The 23,022-nt window shown below is 34.9% G+C and overlaps 1 protein-coding gene across 1 annotated transcript in view; it reads left to right on the forward strand.

The window, feature by feature from the left end:
* Positions 1–23,022, forward strand: part of DACH2 (dachshund family transcription factor 2) — a gene marked incomplete at both ends in the record, with an annotated part of 640,183 nt that overhangs the window by 226,665 nt on the left and 390,496 nt on the right. Inside the window, one exon of the mRNA XM_082681824.1 lies at positions 10,245–10,357. Coding sequence (XP_082537950.1) covers positions 10,245–10,357 — 113 coding nt within the window. The remainder of the gene's footprint in view (positions 1–10,244; positions 10,358–23,022) is intronic.

Here is a 23,022-nt window from a genome sequence, read left to right on the forward strand (position 1 = left end):
TGGGTGCTATTAAATTTCATTTTGCTTCGGAAAGTGGTAAAACATTCTAGTGAGAGTCAAATGTACTTATGAGGGAACATTAAAATATGCAAATTACATTTATTTTATTTTCCTATAGTTAAAGAAGAGATGTAAGTTTAGGTATGGGGGGAAATAACCATGTGTTTTGGAAAAGGTTCTCTTTTACAGGAAGAGTTTATTCACACTGGGTGAGGGGAACCTAGAAGGAAATAGGAAAATAATCTTTGCCAGCAGTTGGATTTGTTAAGTTTGTTTGCTTGAAGACAGTGAAATAAAAGGTTATTTTGAGAATTCCATACTGAAAGTGATAGTGTTTTTGACTTAGAACAGCTAATGAAGAAAAAATAAACAGCTTCAAGGATACCCCTATAAAAACATTATCAAAGTAATTGTATGCTGCACCACACCACTACTGTATAAAGTGAGAATCTGTTTAAATTGGAAAATTCTGCTCAAAGATGCTCACACATTAGCTGTTTATTTTCCCTTCTTGCATATTATTTTATTGTGGAGGATTTTACAGAGGGGAGTTTCCAATTCTTCATAATTCCTTGAATCAAATCATTTTGGTACCCATTTAGCAGATGATAAAACTGAAGCATAGAGAAGTTGAGTTTCTCAGGGTCACAAACTGGATCAATGGCACAGATAAATTCAGTTTCTGGGTTCATAGTCCCTTGTTGGGCTATTGAATTTTGCTGCCTCACGGGAACGATGATTTAGGAAGAAAAATGACTTTTAGAAAAGTGTGTTAATGTGTATCCAGGCCACATTGTGTCAGGATTTACTTGTGATATCTGAATCTACCCAAATTTACCTGACTTCAGAATGAAAGTGAGGGCGGGCAGGGAACCTTATAAATGCATGTCCACTGCCATGGCCACCTTGAAGATCTTCATGCCTATTTACTAAAGTTTAGCAACTTATCCATGACTATGCCACAGTCAGCAACAAAGAAAAATTAGAATTTAGTTCTCTATTTTCTAGTCAACTGCTATGAGCTACTCTGTCTTTGATGAAAATTTTCTTTATTATTTTGAAGCGGGAAAGAGATGGGGGCAAAGGTTTTTGGGGGGAGGAATACCTAAAAAAACCCTGTTTTCCTATCAAAGTAAGGAATGGGGAAGGAAAATGAGAAAGAAATCTGTGTATAAACATGTATTACATGTATTACAGTTACCTTAAGGAAAAATTAGAGTTGTGAAATTAAAGTGTAAAGGTTGAGCTCTTGAATTTTGCCTTACAAGTAAGGACGTATCAGAACGTAAATTAAGTATGTAGTAGGAGATGGTTGGGAGAGTTGGAAATTCTTTCAGTACTATCATTCAGATGAGAAAACTACTTTTCTAACATGTAAACTGCAGAATATATCTCTCTGGCTAGACTTATGTTGGCCTTCAAAATTATTTCAGTGGAAATTTTAACTCAATAACTGCAAGCATAGTAATATTACTGTTGAATTTATATAGCACTTTAAAAATTGTGGTAAAATACATATAACATAAAATGTATCATCTTAAACATTTTATTTATTTTTAAAAAATTTGGTAAAATACATGTAATATACAACTTACCCTCTATACCATTTTAAGTGTATAGTTCAGTAATGTTAACTGTAATCACATTGTTATGCAACAGATCTCCAAAACTTTTTGATCTTGCAAAACTGAAACTCTATGCCCATTGAAGAACAACTTGCATTTCCCTCCCTCCTCACAGCCCCTGGCAAACACATTTCTACTTTCTGTTTCCATGAGTTTAATTACTCTAGATACCTCATATAATTGGAATCTTATAACATTTGTCTTTTTGTGACTGCCTTATTTCACTTAGTATAATGTCCTCAACGTTCATCCATGTTACAGTATGTGTCAGAATTTTCTTCCTTTTAAGTTGTGTAGCACTTTTAGCTTTTCAAACTGGTGTTCACATATATTGATTAATTATCTACACACAACTATAAGGTGAGAATAATGCTATAGTATTATGCACACATTTTGCCCTTTTTTGGAGTAATTTTCCATAGGACCAATCCAGCAGCTTTACTTAAAATATGAGCTAAAATAGACATATGAGAAAGTGGAAAACTATGTATACTTAGAAGTTAATGAATTATCTGCTTTTGACCAGAAATGTAGCATGATTCTAATGATCAGATTAATAGATTATTTAGTTTACATCTCTAATCATAAAATGAGGTAACATATTTAGAATAGTCATGTAATTTGCCTGAGGTCACACAGCTCAATAATGGCAAAACTGGTATATTAGTTTTCTGTTGCTGTGCAACTAATTGCCTCAAATTTAGCAACTTAAAATAACAACCATTTACTGTCTCAGAGTTCTATCTGTCAGAAATCTAGAGGAGCTTGACTGTATTCACAGTCTTACAAGGCTGAAATCTAGGTGTTGGTCAGGATGGGCTCTTATCTGGAAGCTCTGCAGTAGAATCTGCTCACAAGCTCATTGACGTTGACAGAAGCTAGTTCATTTCAACTGTAAAACTTGTGTACCTGTTTTCTTGCTGGCTGTCAGCCCAGGGTTACTCTTGGCTTCTAGAAGCTACCTGCATTCCTTGACATATAACGCTGTCCATTTTCATACCAGCAATGTTGTGTTCTCTAATTTTCTGTTTTTAAAGGGTTCATATAATTAGATTGGATCCACCTAGATAATCTCCTTTTCAATTAGCTCATTCATGTGATTAGTTACCTTAATCACATGTAGAAAATCACATTTGCCATGTAATATAACTTAATATCTCATTACATTCACAGTTTTAGCAGTTACGGCTGGAAATCTTGGGATGGAGGAGAATTCTGGAATTCTGCCTCCCACAACTGAGATTAGAACTCAAGTTTAAGTCCTAGTGCTTTCCACTGCATTACATTGAATATCTAAGATTGTTTAAAGTAGTTTTATTTTAATATGGGTTGCTAATATTTATCCATGTAGAGCAAAATTTTAAAAAGATTTTAAATCAGCAAGGAAACTGGCTTCTGTATTTATCCATTAAATATGTGCTTCCAGGCTGTATTCCTAACCATAGAGACTAATGCAGTCAGGTTAATAGTGATCAGCTTCCTAAAAATCTTACTCAACTTCCTAAGCTCTCCAGAGTTGTGATATTAACACAATACTCCTGCAGTTTCTGATTGACATTCAAACATGAAATGTTAACTCTTGAGATCATCATGGGATTATGCACAGACTGACAATTACCAATGGGACTTCATTTGCCAGACATGAAAAATAATATTTTGGCTAGTTGTAACATGCTCCCTTAATGCTGGTACTGAAGTTCCCTTTGTAATAATCATTAAAGAGAGCCTGTATGATGACACAAAGTAAAAGGCAGTGGCCTTTCAGAAAAACAGCACCGTTTACAGCAGGTTATACTGAAACCTTCCCAAGACAGTGGAGCTTAACAAAATTTTTCCCCAGGAACCCTAATACCTTGAAGATATTTCACAATGGAAGGGTTCTAGTGTCAAATACTACGCTTAGCAGATAGGGAATCTACTCATCCAGCTGGAGAAGGACATTCATTTAAGAAGTAATTAGAGAAAAGGGAAGAAAGATATATTGGGGCAGATTGCTAGACCAAGGCATTTAGAATTTACTTTGTATGCACTCAGGAAGTATTGAGGGTTCTAGAGCAAAAGATGACATAATGAAAGGATGTTTCACCAAAATTCAGATCACAGTTTATGTAGAATGTATTGGAACAATGAAACAACTTGTTGAACATAACCTGGGCATGAAGTGATGAGGGCCTGAAGTAGGGTGTTAGAGATAGGAATGGATAGAGATGGAAATTTGCAACATATATTACAATGGAACAAAAATATTGGAGACTGAAAATGAAGGGAGAGGTGGAGGGAGAATCAAAATTACCCTCAAGTTTATAGTTTTGGCAACGAAAAGCATGCCTATATTGCTGACAAAACAAGAGAAGGAAGATGTGGGGAGTGGGATTTGGGGGAGGCATATTTTGAATTTGAGATGCCAGTGGAATGTATCCAAATGTGAATGTTAACTTCTTATCATTCTCTTAATATCAAATTTTTGAGCAGTGACACATTCTTTGAATTCAAGAATGCCTGTATTTTAAAAACATTGTGTCTGACAATGGTAAGATACACTTTAGAAGGGGAAATGGTTATTTCTTTTTTAAACCTTTTATTTTATTATTTTTTAACATCTTTATTGGAGTATAATTGCTTTACATTGTTGTGTTACTTGCTGCTTTACAACAAAGTGAATCAGCCATATGTATACATATATCCCCATATCCCCTCCTGCTTGCGTCTCCCTCCCACCCTCCCTATCCCACCCTTCTAGGTGGTCACAAAGCACCTAGCTGATCTCCCTGTGCTATGCGGCTGCTTCCCACTAGCTATCTATTTTACATTTGGTAGCGTATATATGTCAATGCAACTCTCTCACTTCATCCCAGTTTACCCTTCCCCCTCCTCGTGTCCTTAAGTCCACTCTCTACGTCTGCATCTTTAGGGAAATGGTTATTTAATTTGATTCACTCTAAGATTTACTAAGGTGCAATGATTCCATCGATGTTAATTGGAATTACATAAGCAGAACGAAAAGAGGCTACTAAGAATTTGTCATATACCAGCATTTCTGTTATACAATCTTTGTTAATTATACTAAGACATTTATTAGAATTCAGTCAATTTATGACAAAAACTAAACTTGTTTAAAGGTGCTAACACCAGGCTTAGAGCAAATTTAATTTAAATAGGGAGCAGAGTCAAGTAAATGAAGTATAAAATAGCTTCACATTTATACTTTCTAAGAAGTGAGTAGTCAACCCTTAAATTGTCTATTACATCAGATTTCTTTTTTTATTGAAGGAAAAATAGAAATTCAGCATTAGAAAAGGAAATTAAATATCACCATTTAAAATAATAACTATAAATTATCCAATTTATTACAATCATAAGATTAATGCTAAACATGAATTATTCTACATGATCCTTGGTATTGTAAGACATGACCCTAACAAGGAAGATTTTTCCTCATCCTCTGAACCCCCTTATGTTAAAGATAATTTCCTTAACTTCCCTAACTCTAATGGAATGCTGGTATTGATGCTTTTAATGTATTCAAATTTAAGTTTTGGATATGCCTATGAGAGCTGAAAAAGGAAGTAAATGGTAATGGAATATAAATGACCTTGCCTCTGGTGTGTTTTTTTGTTCCTTGTGTTGATAGCTCTTAGAGACATGATGAGCCACACTTTAAGTTCCCATAAACCAAGAGCTGATTGATGCCCAGTTTAACATAAGCACCATTTTATGAGAGTTACCATAGTGACCAGGTTCCAGTTATCAGCTTGAACAATTTCATATATGATTAATGTTAATTGCCCATTTTGCATGGATGACTTTTTCCCGGGTGCTGAATTGGTTGCTGCTGCCTTTGATCTGGTTGAGAATACAATCCAGTGCAATAGTTAGACAAGTGATCAGTTTGCTAACACTGAGAGAAGATGGATTTAAGTTGCTGTGAGGTCAGAGTTTGTTTCTCTTCATAAACACTGAAAGGTCAGGTAGAGTTTAACTACTATTGGCATCCTTGAAATGTTGTAATAAATGTCAGGCCTAAGAGATTATTATTAATCCGCAATGCAATTAAAAGTCTTATTGTTCTGATAGAAAGATTCTTATTTAATTTAACAAGCATATTGAAAAGTCAGAGCAGCATTCTCACAGTCAGGTAAACAACACCTTCAAAGCGAATGCCATTCTTGGTTTTCTTGGCTTCTAATGTAATTGAAAAAAATGACACATTCAGGGACTGTCCCAAGGGATTTTAAATATCAGTGATGGCTCTGAAAAGTGAATCCCAGGTCATGGCTTGCAGCTCCCACTTCAGGAATCCATTTGCAGCGATCTTTATAAGTTGCTGCTAATACCACAGTTAACTGCCACTATATCCTCAGTTTGTCCAAGAATGTTATGAGTGTTTCTTTAAAGAGTAGTAAACCAAACTTTCATTGAAGAGGATAACATGACTTGTGGTTCCTCGCTAAATCATGTGCTGATGATATATGGTTTACATTAAATATCTTGAAGTCTCATGACATCACTAATTAATTTATTAATAAGATTTTTTCTTTGAAATAAAATTACTCAATTGTTTACTCCTTGATTCATATACAAATGGCTGATGATACAAGATAAAAATAACTCCAACAGTGAAATTTCATATCTTAATGAGCAAAATATCAGCTACTTTATTACAACTTGGAATAGATATTTCACAGACTGTGTCATATCTTGTTGACACCAGAAGACCTACTGACTTTCTTTCTTAGGGACCTGTCAACTCTACAAAGTTTATAAACTTTGAGGTAATGCTCTGATGGTAATCCACTTTAACTGCAGAAAAATGAAATACTGTTGATACATATTTCAATTTGTTTTTTTCTTTAATCGCAGGAAGCTGAGTTACTATTTCATTTCTTCTGAAGAAGTTTACAGAGTGAAGGGTAAAATACATATCAGGATAAATTATGTTATGGGATGACCTGGACCCAGAGAAAATCATGATTCTTTGGTATAATTTCCTTCCAAACCACCTATAAATGTTACACCTAATGTTGATTTTATAAAGCTGATGATCTCAAAGATTTAGCTGAGCTTTTTAATAAGAGTTTTGCTATTTTGGTGGGTTGTTTGCCTTGTACCATAAAGTTTTGTTTATGATGCTCATGGGTGATATAACCACTGAGCCATTTGAGTGGGAACTTTAAAAAGGGCCTGTTTTATTTTACAGAGTACAAATAACCTTGTAATTAAACTGAAAACAAATAATTGCCAACAAGCAATTATCATTCATTTAAAGAGTAATTACATGGTTATTTGTGCCCTGTAAAATAAAGCATTACTGAAATCAGTAACACAATCAATATTTTAGCAGAAACAGGATGCTGCAATGATGAACCTTTCAACCTATGCTGATTAAATTGTCATCCAAATAACAGTTTTCTAGTTAAATCACCACATGTTTATTTGTCTTGATTAATATGTAAATATCTGCCTAATGCTAATAAAGCTCTTAAAGATAAGAAGTGTGGCAAGATCATCTATCAAGAATATTTCCCAACTTTCTACAGAGTCCTCCATAGTCTTTCATCATGTTGTCAGGCTTGTGTTCTTTGAAAAGAAATGCAAGAACTTTATTGCTAAGAATATCTTACTACTGAGGGTTATTTGGTCTAAAAGTAAGAATAAATCTACCTTGTATTAGTATGGAGCTCTATTGATTATAAAGCACCTTCACAAATTTTATTCTAATTAGTTTACCCTAGGGGCCCAAGTCTTCTTTCCAAGAGTATAAGCAAAAGCATCTGAATATGATTTTTCTCACTGATAAGTTTAAACAAGTTTGGAAGGATACATCACACAACCATACTCACTAAAGAGTTAATCATAAATTTTAAATAGCAGGTCAAACACACATCTCTATCACTAGACCTTAAGCTCTTCAAAGGCAGAAGCTGTTCTAGGTTCTCACAATATATCAATGAACAAACAGACCAAAACCCTTGCCCTTGTCAAGCTAACTTTTTAACCTTGTAACCCTGATACCTAGTTTCAATGCCAGATACACACTGAATGGGCACTTAGTGCATGTTTGTTTATTGGATGATTGAATAAGTGAAACTGTCATTACACATGAATAACTGCTGGAACCTTCAGCCCTTGAATGGGTCTTGAAGTTTGTAGGAACTTTCAGACATAAGACAGTATCTATCATCTACCCTTCTTTAACCTTGTAAATAGTCAGATTGGACTGGATCATATTTTGAAGCTCTTATAATTGCTGTAAAGTCCAAAGTTTAAAAGTGTTTACCTGATGATTAAATGATGGCTTTCTATTTATTTGGTCAATAATAGAGCAATCAAAGGAATATTTGGAAACTGTAGCCATGGCAAAATAATGTGTCCTATCATTACTCATTAACTGATTTTAATTAACCATTTACCAGCCCCTACTGTGTGCTAGACACCATGAGAATTGCTCAGGGTACAGTGACAAACAAAAACAGACATATGTGCTGCCTTCATGACCTTACATTTTAGTTGGGGAGGCTCACAATTAATCATACCAACATCATAAAATTATAAACTGAAAATAATGTTAGGATGGAGAATATGATCCTCTTGGCTTATAGCATTTGTAGTAAATACTACCAAGCCATTTGTGACATTAGCCATGAATTCCCCCATATAGATCTGATGGTGGGAAATTCGACCAAATTTTTCAAATCTTGGAATTTAAGGTAGAACCATCAGACTAAGAGGCCTGTAATCTAATGCCCCCCAAGCCTGAGTCAGCTTATTGGAAAAGAGCTACATCAAATTGTGAGATTGACCAATAAATTTGGAACAGAACTGTTTAAACCTTATAGCTTCCAAAGTATACTGTCAACAACTGTCTCAGGGAAGTAGAGTGAGCATCAGGCTGTTTTCTTCTGGAGACAGCCTGTCTGAAATTGATTATGAGCATAAAGACAGCACTGAAATTTTTATGCTGGAAAAGTACAAAGAGTTATCAGGTGGTCTTTAATAAAGTTAGTAGGCTTGAATTCTGACAAATAGAAAGATACAAAGAATCACTTGGAAAGTACAGACTTGGTGACGATTATTCAACAAAAAGTGCCTTTTTCTAATGACTGGATATAACCTGATGAATATTGTTCAGTGACCTTGGGATCCTTTAGGGCATTTGAAGTAAATTGGATATTTTTCTTATCAATATTCCTTCAAAGAGTTAGGAAGCCATAAAACAGGGCAAGGACAAACAGGATAACAACGCTGAATTAAAGAAAATAAATTATAGCCCAAACTTGAGTAGAAAGAGGGAGAGGAGATTCAGTTTATAAAATTGAAACATTAAATGAGAAAAAAAGAATCTTTCATGCTAGATTGATATACAATATTGATGTACAATGAAAGAAAATAACATCAGCACAGTGTATGAAAAATGAACTGGGTAATAGTACCTCTGTATAAGGTTGCTAGAAGTCGTCTTCATTTGAAAGCAGAGTTTGTCTTACATTGATGGAGCACTTTGCTACTGCAATGTTGATAGAGTGAGGTTTAATTTAAATTTCTTTGTGAACAAAAAGTCATTTTTGGAAATGTTCTCTATCTGAACCTTATACATTTTTGCAGCTTGGGTTATTTAATATAGTATTTTGCAGTATTTTGTCAAAATCCCTCTGATTCAGCTTTGTAAACTGCATTTCTACTAAGAAGCAACAGCAGTATTTTAAGTAACATTAAGAAAGTAATATTTGAAATATACTGCATAACTTGAGAATGACTTGATCCTAATGTTCAGTGACTTATAAGTCTGTTCATGTAGTGACAGCTTCTAAATGATATATTTAGTACACTGACTGTATTAGAGTACAAGATGGAAGCCTGATACTGACTTTCTATTTCATTATTTTATGGATTAATATTTGCAACTGCAAACTGTTCACACCTGGGTGAAGAATGTGCAAATAGAATAGGTTAGGTTAATGTTTTAAGTTTAGCATCAACTCATCAGTTAAAAATACCAATCAATCTGTGAGACAAAACAGCCTAGATTGCAAAGGTGGCAGGTTTCCTTAGTACAGCCACTCCAAGAGAGTGTACTGCTGCTTATACAGCCTGGTTTAAATAATAGGTATGAAAAAAACCTGAGGGCAGGGGTTCTTTGTTCCTTGTGGGCTCCCAGCAGCTGTGGAAATGCTAGTAAACATCAGGTCTTATTCTACATATCAGCTTTTTACCCCTCACCTCTGGCATGCTGAACAGAGACTTAATCACTTCATATTCTATACGATCCTAATTCTGTGAGCCCCTATCTCAGATCTCAGTTGCATGTATTAATACCAGGGATCAAGTGTACCTTTAAGAGCGGGGGTAACTTTGGGTTTCTCACAACAGGTAAGCTGTATTGCAAAGTGCTGGCTTGTAAATAGAATCTAAACTAGAAATTGATCTCTTATGGTTTTAATACTTGCCATAGTTATTTTGGAAGTTTAGTATAAAGTATTGGTCCTTTAGTAATCAATGAAAATAGTCTTTAATATAAAAGTATATAATTCTTGGTAATTAAACAAGATTTAGGCGAATGTAGCAAGTGATGGTATTTCCAAAGAGCATATTTTAACCTGATCTTTGTCTGTTTTTCAACAGTTCAAGGCCTGGCAGGCCTCCTAAGCGTTCTTTGGGAGTGTTGCAGGACAATGCTCGCCTTCTGCCCCATTCAGTTCCAGGCCTCTTATCACCAGGACTTATCACTCCGACAGGTAATAAAATCCATCCGATGATCAGCCTTGTCTCTTCATACTGCCCAGCATTTGAAATGAACTCATATTGATCTAACTGCCTTGTCCTTCAGAGCTTTTCAAGCTCTACTAGAGGTTACATTATTGAATTTTTTTGATTATTCATGAAAACAGTTTTGTTATTCCAGTGACTCAAATCAAATGGACATGACTTAAAAATTAATTGTCATTTCCTTGTAAGAAATCTCTTTCAAGGCCTTATTGTGTGTATGTATGTATGTTTTTGTGTGCTGTGGGCAGAGATGGCAGGGGGTGGGGGGGACTGGCCAAACTAGCATTTTCTCAAAGCCTCCTATGGGATGTAGTATACCTGCTTGTTGATATGTCTCAATAATATTCCTTTTGTTTCCAAAAGTTCTGGGCATCTGTGTATCTTTTCCATGTTATTACTCTAGGATAAAATGTAGAAATAATATGCATCATCCCTGGTAGTACCTTATGATTAGAAAAGAAGAAAGTACAAGTAGTCATTGTCTTGAATAATGATTCAGTGTTTTTCATCGAACACTGTGATAAACAGCACTCCCCTAAAAATACCAGTCTCATAAATTTGCATTTTTGATTCTCTAAAACAAAGAACATAAAAGCACATAAAACACTCAAAAATAAGCTTGCAACTATACCTCAATTTAAAAAAAGGAATTGAAAAAAAATAAGCTTGCTATTTCTCTAACTGAACCTTTAAAAATCATTAAAGCTACTATGTGGTAGAAAATGTATTTAATGACAATATGATCTTTGTATCTTCAATGATACATAAAACTAAAAAAACCTAATGTGTTTTGGGTATTAGATCCTAGGTAATGCAAAATTATATGAGTAGTAGTCCTTGTCACAGTAGAATTAGGGAGAAGGTAATGTAAACTAATAATTTCAATTTAATTAAAGTATGATAGAGACTATAATACAAGTACATACAAGGTGCTATAATATCACAGAATGAGAGCAACTAAATCAATTTGTTAAGTTGGGTAATGCTCATAGAGATTTGAGTTATGTCTTATAGGCTGAGTGTTGGACAGATGGAGAATCAGAGGAAAAACATCCTCTGTAGACAGATATACACTGATGAGAAAGGGCCTGGTATGCTAGGGGGAATAGCAATTAAGTGGAAGAGACGGGAGCAGAGATTTAAGATGGGAGACTTATAGGTGATACAGTTAGAGTTAGAGTTAGAGTTAGAAAGAGTGGGAAAAAACAGCTTGGGAAGCTATCTTGTTTAACAGTTTTTTCCCTATAGACCAATGGTTTTCCAAAGGGTCTTTCAAGGACTTTCCTTACTAGCTGACATGGGATTGGGGAAGTACTTCTAGGTTCCCCACTTCTGCCTCAGAATTTTACATGTTCTATTTCATATAGGATTTTGTTCAAATAAAAAAAAAGCTGCTGTAGGTAAAAGGAACCACTGATAAGTAACTGAGTAAATGCTTTAAAAACAATTGCAGTTGAAGATAAGTAGCAATGAAGGGAGAAATACTGAGGACCTGAATTGAGGAGAATTCAAGAGTAGAAAAGAGATTCATAGTTGCTTCATAATTAGAATTAATGACACTTGGTAACTGATCAAAATAGAGAGCGAGAGGATGAAATCTAGGATGATTCATGTCTAGCCTAGGTTATAAGTTGGATGATTATGTCATTAGCTAAGATAGAGAATTTAGGAAGAGACTCAGGCTTTGGGGATTAGATAATGATTTTTTAGACTTTAAATATTTATAAACAAATTCTGATACAAGAAGAAAGCAGCCCTGTGCATATAAATGAATATAGAGGTCATAATAGTACCTGAAATATATTACCTTGGTGCTCAATAAATGATAATCTATTTATTGACTTCTAAAATACATTGACAGAGCCTAGAATCAGTACCATGTAAATAATCAGGTCTGTGTCCTGATGAAAGATGTATCCTGTGTAGATGGAAGAAAAAAAGGATTTTATAATTGCTTTGAGGCTAATGTACTCTTGAGTAAACTTCGGTACCTTATCTGTTGAGAAAAACCTATAATATATATTAAGTTTCTATTAGTACCAGACATGGGTGCTAAGTGTTTTATATACACTTCATTTAATCTTATAGTAACCTTATGAATATTGTCTTCATTTTTCAAGTAAACAATGTATGGCTCAGTGAGTTTAAATTAATTGCTTGAGGTTACAGAGCAACTGAGTGGCAGAACTGGGTTTCAGACCAGGTCTTTTAAAGTCCAGGGCCTATACTTTTTCCTCATCATCATGATGTCTTATAGTAAACGTTAAAATCCAGTTTGAGGTTTTCATCCCCTCCTAATTTACTTGGCATGTATGCTTCAATTCCTACAAGATAACGGAGCCTCCTTCCTTGGATTAGAGCCTTGGCCTTCCGTCTTACAACTTGGATTTACCACAATGAGAATTATTGGAACAAAAAAAGACTCCTCAATTCATAACCCTTTGTTTGTGCCTAGAATGAGATGATAGAGATAGATAAAGGATTGAGTAGGGAAAGGCGTGAATACTTCAGTCTAAATAGCAAACAGTAGAAAAATCATTAAACGGGAAGGAAGAGGAATCTGCACAGCTCTATAGTAATTTCTCTTCTTAGAATACATTAATTTATTTTACATGCTCAAGGATATCCTACTCACTTACAGTCATCTAAGAAGAAAAATGCTCTGTAAGCCAAGTAGAAATAATTCTGGGATTATGCATTATTTTGCATTAGACACACTTCTTCACTCCTCCATTAGTAAAGATAATTGAGATAGAATCAATTCTCAATTTAGCTATCAGTAAGTTTCATATTTGGCATTACACTTATTATCCATTAAAAACTTAACTTTCATTAATTTTACTTAAATATACTTTTGAAAAATTCAGTTGATGTTTTTAATATGATCTGTTATGGGTTGAGAATTATCCTATTTTTCCCAAATGATTGTTAAAATGCTTTACAGTATTTTCCTGTTTCAGGTCCCTATGTCTCAACATTTTTTTGTAAAGAAAGAGATAATATTTTACAGCTCTGTATAATTTTACATACAACTGTCAAATTAATTATTGATAAGAGTCTGCTGTTATCTTCTGTTTCAATGTCATATGTCTGGAGAAGCCTCTTTGAACCCTACTGAGTTTGCCTAAGTAAATGAAACTTGTTCTCCATTTGTTTATATTATTTCTTTGCATTTGCAATTTGAAAATGGGGTCTAAGGGTAACAAAATGCAATGATCATGACATCACTTTTTAAATATAGTGATGTTTTTGTATATTTTTTTTGCCTTTAAATTGTTATTTTTCCCCCAACAGTTGCAAGCAAAAAAATGAAAGTAAAAAGGTTTAGAAATGGTTAAGTCATTTGAGAAGAGCGCTCTATTTATTCATATAGCTTGACATGTAAATTCTTAAAAATGCAGAATAATATCAGGTATGCCATATTGTTTTATCTGCTTAGCATAAAGGTATTTCAAATTTTCTACTTTATGTGATTTTATTTCCTTTTTTGATGTGTATCATTTTTCCATTTCAAAGATGTTTATTTTCCTCTTTGTTATATTTCCTCTGTATAATGAAAACTGATTCATTCAAACTCCACTAATTCAGATCTTGAGATAATTCAGAGAGTGGCTATGCTAAAGTCTCTGGTATTAATAAACGTATCTCATTTAGCAAATGAAAAGTATAAATAAAAATGTGTGTGTGTGTGTGTGTGTGTGTGTGTGTGTGTGTGTGTGCATTGGTGTAGGGTCATTAAAATACTTGGGAAATTTAAATGTACTTAGGTATCTAAAATTTACTCCAAAAATTAATTTCTATACATATAATCAACATACTAATTACTGATGATAATTCTTTTTTCACTAAGATAGGACCCACAGGTGCTATTCTTGACAATATTGTCTGATATCGATTTAGAGATTATATCTATGTAACTACAGACCAAGAGATATAGTATGTATATATATATATGTATGTATCTATCATCAATTAATATCTGTCTATAGATAAAAATGTATATGAATTCATGATTTTCATTTAACATGTTTCTTTTTTAAATTGGAGTATAATTGCTTTACAATGTTTTGTTAGTTTCTGCTGTACAATGAAGTGAATCAGCTATATGTATACCTATATCCCCTCCTTCTTGGACCTCCCTCCCACACACCCCCATCCCACCCATCTAGGTAGTGACAGAGCACTGAGCTGAGCTTCCTGTGCTTTTTAGCATGTTCCCACTAGCTATCTATTTTACGCATAGTAGTGTATATATGTCAATCCTAATCTCCCAATTCATCCCACCCTCCCTTTCCCCTCCTGTGTCCACATATCCGTTCTCTATGTCTACGTCTCTATGCCCATCCTGCAATAGGTTCCTCTGTACCATTTTTCTAGATTCCACATATATGCATTAATATATGATATTTGTTTTGCTCTTTCTGACTTACTTCACTCTGTACGACAGACTCTAGCTCCATCAACGTCTCTACAAATAACCCAATTTCGTTCCTTTTTATGGCTGAGTAATATTCCGTTGTATATATGTACCACATCTTCTTTATCCATTCATCTGTTGTTGAACATTTAGATTGTTTCCATGTCCTGGTTATGTAAATAGTGCTGCAATGAACCTTGGGGTACATGTGCCCTTTTGAATTATGGTTTTCTCAGGGAATATGCCTAGTAGTGGGATTGCTGGGTCATATAGTAGTTCTATTTTTAGTTTTTTAAGGGACCTGAATACTGTTCTCCACAGTGGCTGTATCAATTTACATTCCCACCAACAGTGCAAGAGGATTCCCTTTTCTCTACACCATCTCCAGCATTTATTGTTTGTAGATTTTTTGATGCTGGCCATTCTGACCGGTGTGAGGTAATACCACATTGTAGTTTTGATTTGTATTTCTCTAATAATTAATGATGTTGAACATCTTTTCATGTGCTTCTTGTCCATATGTATGTCTTCTCTGGTGAAATGTCTATTTAGGTCTTCTGCCCACTTTTTAATTGGGTTGTTTGGGTTTTTCTAATATTGAGCTCCATGATCTGTTGTATATTTTGGAGATTAATCCTTTGTTGCTTCTTTTGCAAATATTTTCTCCCATTCTGAGGGTTGTCTTTTCATTAACATATGTTTCTTGAACATCTGTTCTGCACCAAACAATATGAGAAAACATTACAACACATTGAAATAAAATTCATTCTTTTTTTTTTTTTTTTTTGTGGTACGTGGGCCTCTCACTGTTGTGGCCTCTCCCATTGCGGAGCACGGGCTCCGGACGCGCAGGCTCAGCGGCCACGGCTCACAGGCCTAGCCGCTCCATGGCATGTGGGATCTTCCTGGACCGGGGCACGAACCCGTGTCCCCTGCATTGGCAGGCGGACTCTCAACCACTGCACCACCAGGGAAGCCCTAAAATTCATTTTGTGAGTCATATTTTTCTCAAATTCCATCAGCCTTTTATTGAGTTACTAAAAAATGATGAAATTTAATTTTTTTTGCCTTCATATATTGCACTGCTGATATTCTCATCTCATGTTTCTGTCTCTGTTTCTATTGTACAATCTGTGTGTCTTAATTCCCTGATAGATCATTAATACAAAATAATCCTATTACCTAGTATTTTCTGTAAAATATTTTGGGTTATAGAGGGAAAAAGAGGAAGGACTTTTATCCCCATCTTTCTCTGCAGATCTGGAGAAGTGCTGATATCCCTGGATAACATTCAAAGCATGGATTAGTCATGTGTGCCTTTGAATTTCCCAAAATATGACTACCCCCCTTTCCTCAGTTTATGAACTATTTCAAACAGACAGACATGGAATTTGGCCTCAGAGAGATTTAAACTGACAACTTACAAGGAAGTAATAAAGTGCTTCAAATGAAATTCCTGTAGTGTTCACTCTTTAAAAGCTAGCAGATTCTTCATCTGTTTGTTTTTTTTTTCTTCAAGTTCTATTGTGACAAAATATTTTTAGGAATTTCAGCTGCCATCCAACTCCTTGGGAAACTGAGCCTGTGAATATCCAATTCTGTAATAGTAGCTACAACAATCAACTCAGGATTGGCAGAGCCATAAGTAGAATCCTGCCAGGTCTTTGCAGTGAGATGTTAGCTTCGTGATATGGTATAATGCCAGTTAGCCTGATAGCATGATTGGAATCAGCACCCTTCCCTTTTCAAGATGCATTTCATATTCTTACTCAGTTGGCTTGGATGCTAAGAAGTGGTCATAAGGAGGACAGAGTGGTCCTAGGCCTTTCTTCTGTGAGTGTAAGACAGGAGAGATCTATCTAGAAAGAACCAAACCAACCTTTTTAACGGTCAACTTAAGACATTTCTGTTTCTGTGACTATCTTTGACTTTTTCAATGAGTAATATTGTAAAGCATGCTTCATGTCACACAAATGGTAACTGCTTTCATGTCATTGCATTTTCTTTATTTTTTGTGTGTCCAGGAAGAACCATTGGCCTAATAAGAGCCACAGTTGAATGACTAAATTTTCTAATATAGAGTTTAGACTAACATACAATTTCGGTATCTCCACTAAACAAAAAGATTAACTACATCAGTTTAATAACAGGAACTTCATTCATTATATTAGCTAAATCTGGGTTTCCAAAACACTGATTTATATTTAAATATTTGTCAGTGCTTTTTTTCTATATATATTATAATTATCCTAACCTAAAATTGTCTCCACCCAATGTTTTTAGATGCCTGCGAATCATTTTTGTATTATATTGATGGCTCATAGAGCAAAAGCCATTGCTTATTTCCAATGTAGATGGAGGAGAAAACTTGGAATTTAAGCAAACCTTACAGGATGATGATGGTGATGATGATGATGATAAGCTTTATAGTGCTTTATTAAGCACTCCCAAATCTTTAATGTGTGTCTATGTGTATGTAGGTAGCTAAACTTTAAGTTTTAAAAAAGAACACTTTTCAAGGTCCATCCATGTTGTCATGAATGATGGGATTTTATTCTTTTTTATGGCTAAGTAGTATTCCATTTTATATGTATACCACTTCTTCATTATGCATTCATCTATTGATGGGAACATAGGTTTATTCCATATCTTGGCTATTGTAAATAATGCTGCAATGAATATAGGGGAATAAATATCTTTTCAAAATAGTGGTTTTGTTTTCTTTGGATAAATCTCCAGTAGTGGAATTGCTGGATCATATGGTAGTTCTATTTTTAATTTTTTGAGGAACCTTCATACTATTTTCCATAATGGCTACACCAATTACATTCACACCAACAACGCAAAGGGGTTTGCTATTCTCCACATCCTTGCCAATACTCGTTTTCTGTTGTCTTTTTCATAATATCCATCCTGATAGGTGTGAGGTGATACCTCATTGTGATTTTGATTTGAGTTTCCCTGATGAATAGTGGTGTTGAGCATTTTTTCATGTGCTTGTTGGCAGCTGTATGTCTTCCTTGGAAAAATGTCTACTCAGATTTAATCAGGTTGTTTGTTCTTTTGATGTTGAATTGTATGAATTTTTTGTATATTTTTGGATATGAACTCCTTATCAGATACATCCTTTGAAAATATGTTCTCCCGTTCAGTAGGTGACATTTACGTTCTGTTGATAGTTCCCATCACTGTACAAAAGCTTTTTACTTCGATGTAGTCCCATGTATTTATTTTGCTTTTGTTTCCCTTGCCCGAGGAGATGTATCAAAAAAATATTATCAAAACCGATGTCAAAGAGTTTATTGCCTGTGTTTTCTTCTAGGAGTTTTATAGTTTCAGGTCCTACATTTAAGTCTTCAATCCATTTTGAATTTATATTTGTGGTGTGAGATAGTAATCCAGTTTAATTCCTTTGCAAGTAACTGTTACGTTTCCCACACTATTTACTGAAGAGGTTGTCTTTTCACCATTGTATGTTCTTACATTCTCTGTTGTAGATTAATTGATCATAAGTGTGTGGGTTTATTTCTGGGCTCTCTATTCTGTACCACTGATCTACGTTTCTGTATTTGTGCCAGTACCATACAGATAGGATTACTATAGTTTCGTAGTATAGTTTGAAATCAGGAGTGTGACATCTCCAGTTTTGTACTTTTTTTCCTTAATATTGGTTTAGCTATTTGGGGTCATTTGTGTTTCCATACAAAGTTTAGAATTTGTAATCCAAACGAGGAATTATTTATTACACTTCTATGAAAAATGCCATTCGTATTTTGAAAGGGATTGCATTGAATCTGTAGATTGCCTTGGGTAGTATGGTTGTTTTAACAATATTAATTCTTCCAGTCCATGAACATGGTATATTTTCCATCTGTTTGTGTCATCTTCAGTCTTGTTCATCAGTGTCTTATAGCTTCTTTGAACAGGTCTTTTCCTACTTAGATTTATTCCTTGGCATTTTATACTTTTTAATGCGATTGTAAATGGGACTGTTTTCTTAATTTCTCTTTCTGATAGTTCATTGTTAGTGTCTAGAAATGCAACAGATTTCTATATATTAATTTTATATCCTGCAACTTTACTGAATTCACTGATGAGTTCTAGTATTTTGGTGGTATCTTTAGGATTTTCTATATGTATTATAATGCCATCTGCATAGTAACAGTGACAGTTTTATTTCTTCCATTCCAATTTGGATTCCTTATATTTCTTTTTCTTGTCTGGTTGCAGTGGCTAGGACTTCCAAAACTATGTTGCATAAAATTGGTGAGAGTGGGCATCCTTGTCTTGTTCCTGATTTTAGAGGATATACTTTCAGTTTTTCACTGTTGAGTATGATGTTAGCTGTGGGCTTGTCATATAAGGCCTTTATTAGGTCAAGGTTTGTTGCCTCTATGCCCATTTTGTGGAGAGTTCTTATAGTAAATGGATGTTGACTTTTTAAAAAAATATTTCATTGAAGTTTAGGTGATTTATGTTTTCTGTATTTTTACTGTAGAGCTAAGTGATTCAGTTATATATATACATATGTATATATATATATATGTATATATATATATAATTTATTTTTCATATTCGTTTCCAGGATGGTTTATCACAGTATATTGAATATAGTTCCCTGTGCTATAAAGTAGGACCTTGCTGTTTGTTTGTTTTTCTTTTTTTAACATCTTTATTGGAGTATAATTCCTTTACAATGGTGTGTTAGTTTCTGCTTTATAACAAAGTGAATCAGCTATAAATATACATATATCCCCATATCGCCCCCCTCTTGCATCTCCCTCCCACCCTCCATAACTCACCCCTCTAGATGGTCACGAAGCACTGAGCTGATCTCCCTGTGCTATGCGGCTGCTTCCCACTACCTATCTATTTTATATTTGGAGGTATATATAAATACATGTCACACTCTCACTTCTTCCCAGCTTACCATTCCATCTCCCCATGTCCTCAAGTCCATTCTCTACATCTGCATCTTTATTCCTGTCCTGCCCCTAGGTTCTTCAGAACCATTTTTGTTTCAGATTCCATATATAATGTTAGCATACGGTATTTGTTTTTCTCTTTCTGACTTACTTCACCCTATATGACAAACTCTAGGTCCATCCACCTCACTACAAATAAATCAATATCATTTCTTTTTATGGCTGAATAATATTACATTGTATATATGTGCCACATCTTCTTTATCCATTCATCTGTTAATGGACACTTAGGTTGCTTCCATGTGCTGGCTATTGTAAATAGAGCTGCAATGAACATTGTGGTACATGACACGTTTTGAATTATGGTTTTCTCAGGGTATATGCCCAGTAGTGGGATTGCTGGGTTGTATGGTAGTTCTAGTTTTAGTTTTTTAAGGACCTTTCATACTGTTCTCCATAGTGACTGTATCAATGTACATTCCCACCAAAAGTGTATGAGGGTTCCCTTCTCTCCACACCCTCTCCAACATTTATTGTTTGTAGATATTTTGATGATGGCCATTCTGACAACTGTGAGATGATATCGCATTGTAGTTTTGATTTGCATTTCCCTAATGATTAATGATGTTGAACATTCTTTCATGAGTTTGTTGGCAATCTGTATATCTTCTTTGGAGAAATGTCTATTTATGTCTTCTGTCCATTTTTGGACTGCATTGTTTGTTTATTTTATATTGAGCTGCATGAGCTGCTTGTAAATTTTGGAGATTAATCCTTTGTCAGTTGCTTCATTTGCAAATATTTTCACCCATTCAGAGGGTTGTCTTTTCACCTTGTTTATGGTTTCCTTTGCTGTGCAAAACCTTTTAAGTTTCATTAGATCCCATTTGTTTATTTCTGTTTTTATTTCCATTTCTCTAGGAGGTGGGCCAAAAAAGGATCTTGCTGTGTTTTATGTCAGAGTGTTCTGCCTATGTTTTCTTCTAAGAGTTTGATAGTGTCTGGCCTTACGTTTAGGTCTTTAATCCATTTTGATTTTTTTTTTATTTTTATTTTTTTTGCGGTATGCGGGCCTCTCACTGTTGTGGCCTCTCCCATTGCGGAGCACAGGCTCCGGACGCGCAGGCTCAGTGGCCATGGCTCACTGGCCCAGCCGCTCCGCGGCATGTGGGATCCTCCCAGACTGGGGCACGAACCCGTGTCCCCTGCATCGGCAGGCGGACCCCCAACCACTGCACCACCAGGGAAGCCCTGAGTTTATTTTTATGTATGGTGTTAGGGAGTGTTCTAATTTTATTCTTTTACATGTAGCTCTCCAGGTTTCCCAGCAGCAATTATTGAAGATGCTGTCTTTTCTCCATTGTATATTCTTGTCCCCTTTATCAAAGATAGGGTGACCATATGTGTGTGGGTTTATCTCTGGGTTTTCTATTCTGTTCCATTGATCTATATTTCTGTTTTTGTGCCAGTACCATACTGTCTTGATTACTGTAGCTTTGTAGTATAGTCTGAGGTCCAGGAGCCTGATTCCTCCAGCTCCGTTTTTCTTTCTCAAGATTGCTTTGGCTCTTTGGGGTCTTTTGTGTTTCCATACAAATTGTGAATTTTTTTGTTCTAGTTCTGTGAAAAATGCCAGTGGTAGTTTGATAGGGATTGCGTTGAATCTGTAGATTGCTTTGAGTAGTATAGTTATTTTCACAATGTTGATTCTTCCAATCCAAGTACATGTTATATCGCTCCATCTATTTGTATCATCTTTAATTTCTTTCTTCAGTGTCTTATAATTTTCTGTATACAGGTCTTTTTTCTCCCGTGGTAGGTTTATTCCTAGGTATTTTATTCTTTTTGTTGCAATGGTAAATGGGAGTGTTTTCTTGATTTCACTTTCAGATTTTTCATCATTAGTGTACAAGAATGCAAGAGATTTCTGTGCATTAATTTTGTATCCTGCTACTTTACCAAATGCATTGATTAGCTCTAGGAGTTTTCTGGTAGCATCTTTAGGATTCTCTATGTATACTATCATGTCATCGGCAAACAGTGACAGTTTAATTCTTTTCCGTTTTGGATTCCTTTTATTTATTTTTCTTCTCTGAATGCTGTGGTAAAACTTCCAAAACTATGTTGAATAATAATGGTGAGAGTGGATACCCTTGTCTTCTTCCTGATCTTAGAGGAAGTGGTTTCAGTTTTTCACCATTGAGAACATTGTTGGCTGTGGGTTTTTCATATATGGCCTTTATTATGTTGAGGTAAGTTCCCTCTATGCCTACTTTCTGGAGCGTTTTTATCACACATGGGTGTTGAATTTTGTCAAAAGCTTTCTCTGCATCTCTTGAGATGATCATATGGTTTTTCTCCTTCAATTTGTTAATATGGTGTATCACAGTGATTGATTTGCATATATTGAAGAATCCTTGCATTCCTGGGATAAACCCCAGTTGACCATGTTGTACGATCCTTTTAATGTGCTGTTGGATTCTGTTTGCTAATATTTTGTTGAGGATTTTTGCATCTATGTTCATCAGTGCTATTGGCCTGTAGTTTTCTTTTTTGTGTGACATGTTTGTCTGGTTTTGGTATCAGGGTGATGGTGGCCTCGCAGAATGTGTTTGGGAGTGTTCCTCCCTCTGCTATATTTTGGAAGAGTTTGAGAAGGATAGGTGTTAGCTCTTCTGAAAATGTTTGATAGAATTCAACTCTGAAGCCTTCTGGTCCTGGGCTTTTGTTTGTTGGAAGATTTTTAATCACAGTTTCGATTTCAGTGCCTGCATTGGTCTTTTTATATTTTCTGTTTCTTCCTGGTTCAGTCTTGGAAGGTTGTGCATTTCTAAGATTTTGTCCATTTCTTTCAGGTTGTCCAGTTTATTGGCATATAGTTGCTTATGGTAATCTCTCATGATCCTTTGGCTTTCTGCAGTGTCAGTTGTTACTTCTCCTTTTTCATTTCTAATTCTATTGATTTGAGACTTCTCCCCGTTTTTCTTGATGAGTCTGGCTAATGGTTTATCAATCTTGTTTATCTTCTCAAAGAGCGAACTTTTAGTTTTATTGATGTTTGCTATAGTTTTCCACATTTCCTTTTCATTTATTTCTGGTCTGATATTTATGATTTCTTTCCTTCTGCTAACTTTGGGGTTTCTTTTGTTCTTCTTTCTCTAAGTGCTTTGGGTGTAAGTTTAGGTTGTTTATTTGAGATGTTTCTTGTTTCTTGAGTTAGGATTGTACTGCTATAAACTTCCCTCTTAGAACTGCTTTTGCTGCATCCCATCGGTTTTGGATCATCGTGTTT

Source organism: Grampus griseus (genome assembly GCF_964374135.1).
Source record: "Grampus griseus genome assembly, chromosome: X".
Classification (NCBI taxonomy): domain Eukaryota; kingdom Metazoa; phylum Chordata; class Mammalia; order Artiodactyla; family Delphinidae; genus Grampus; species Grampus griseus.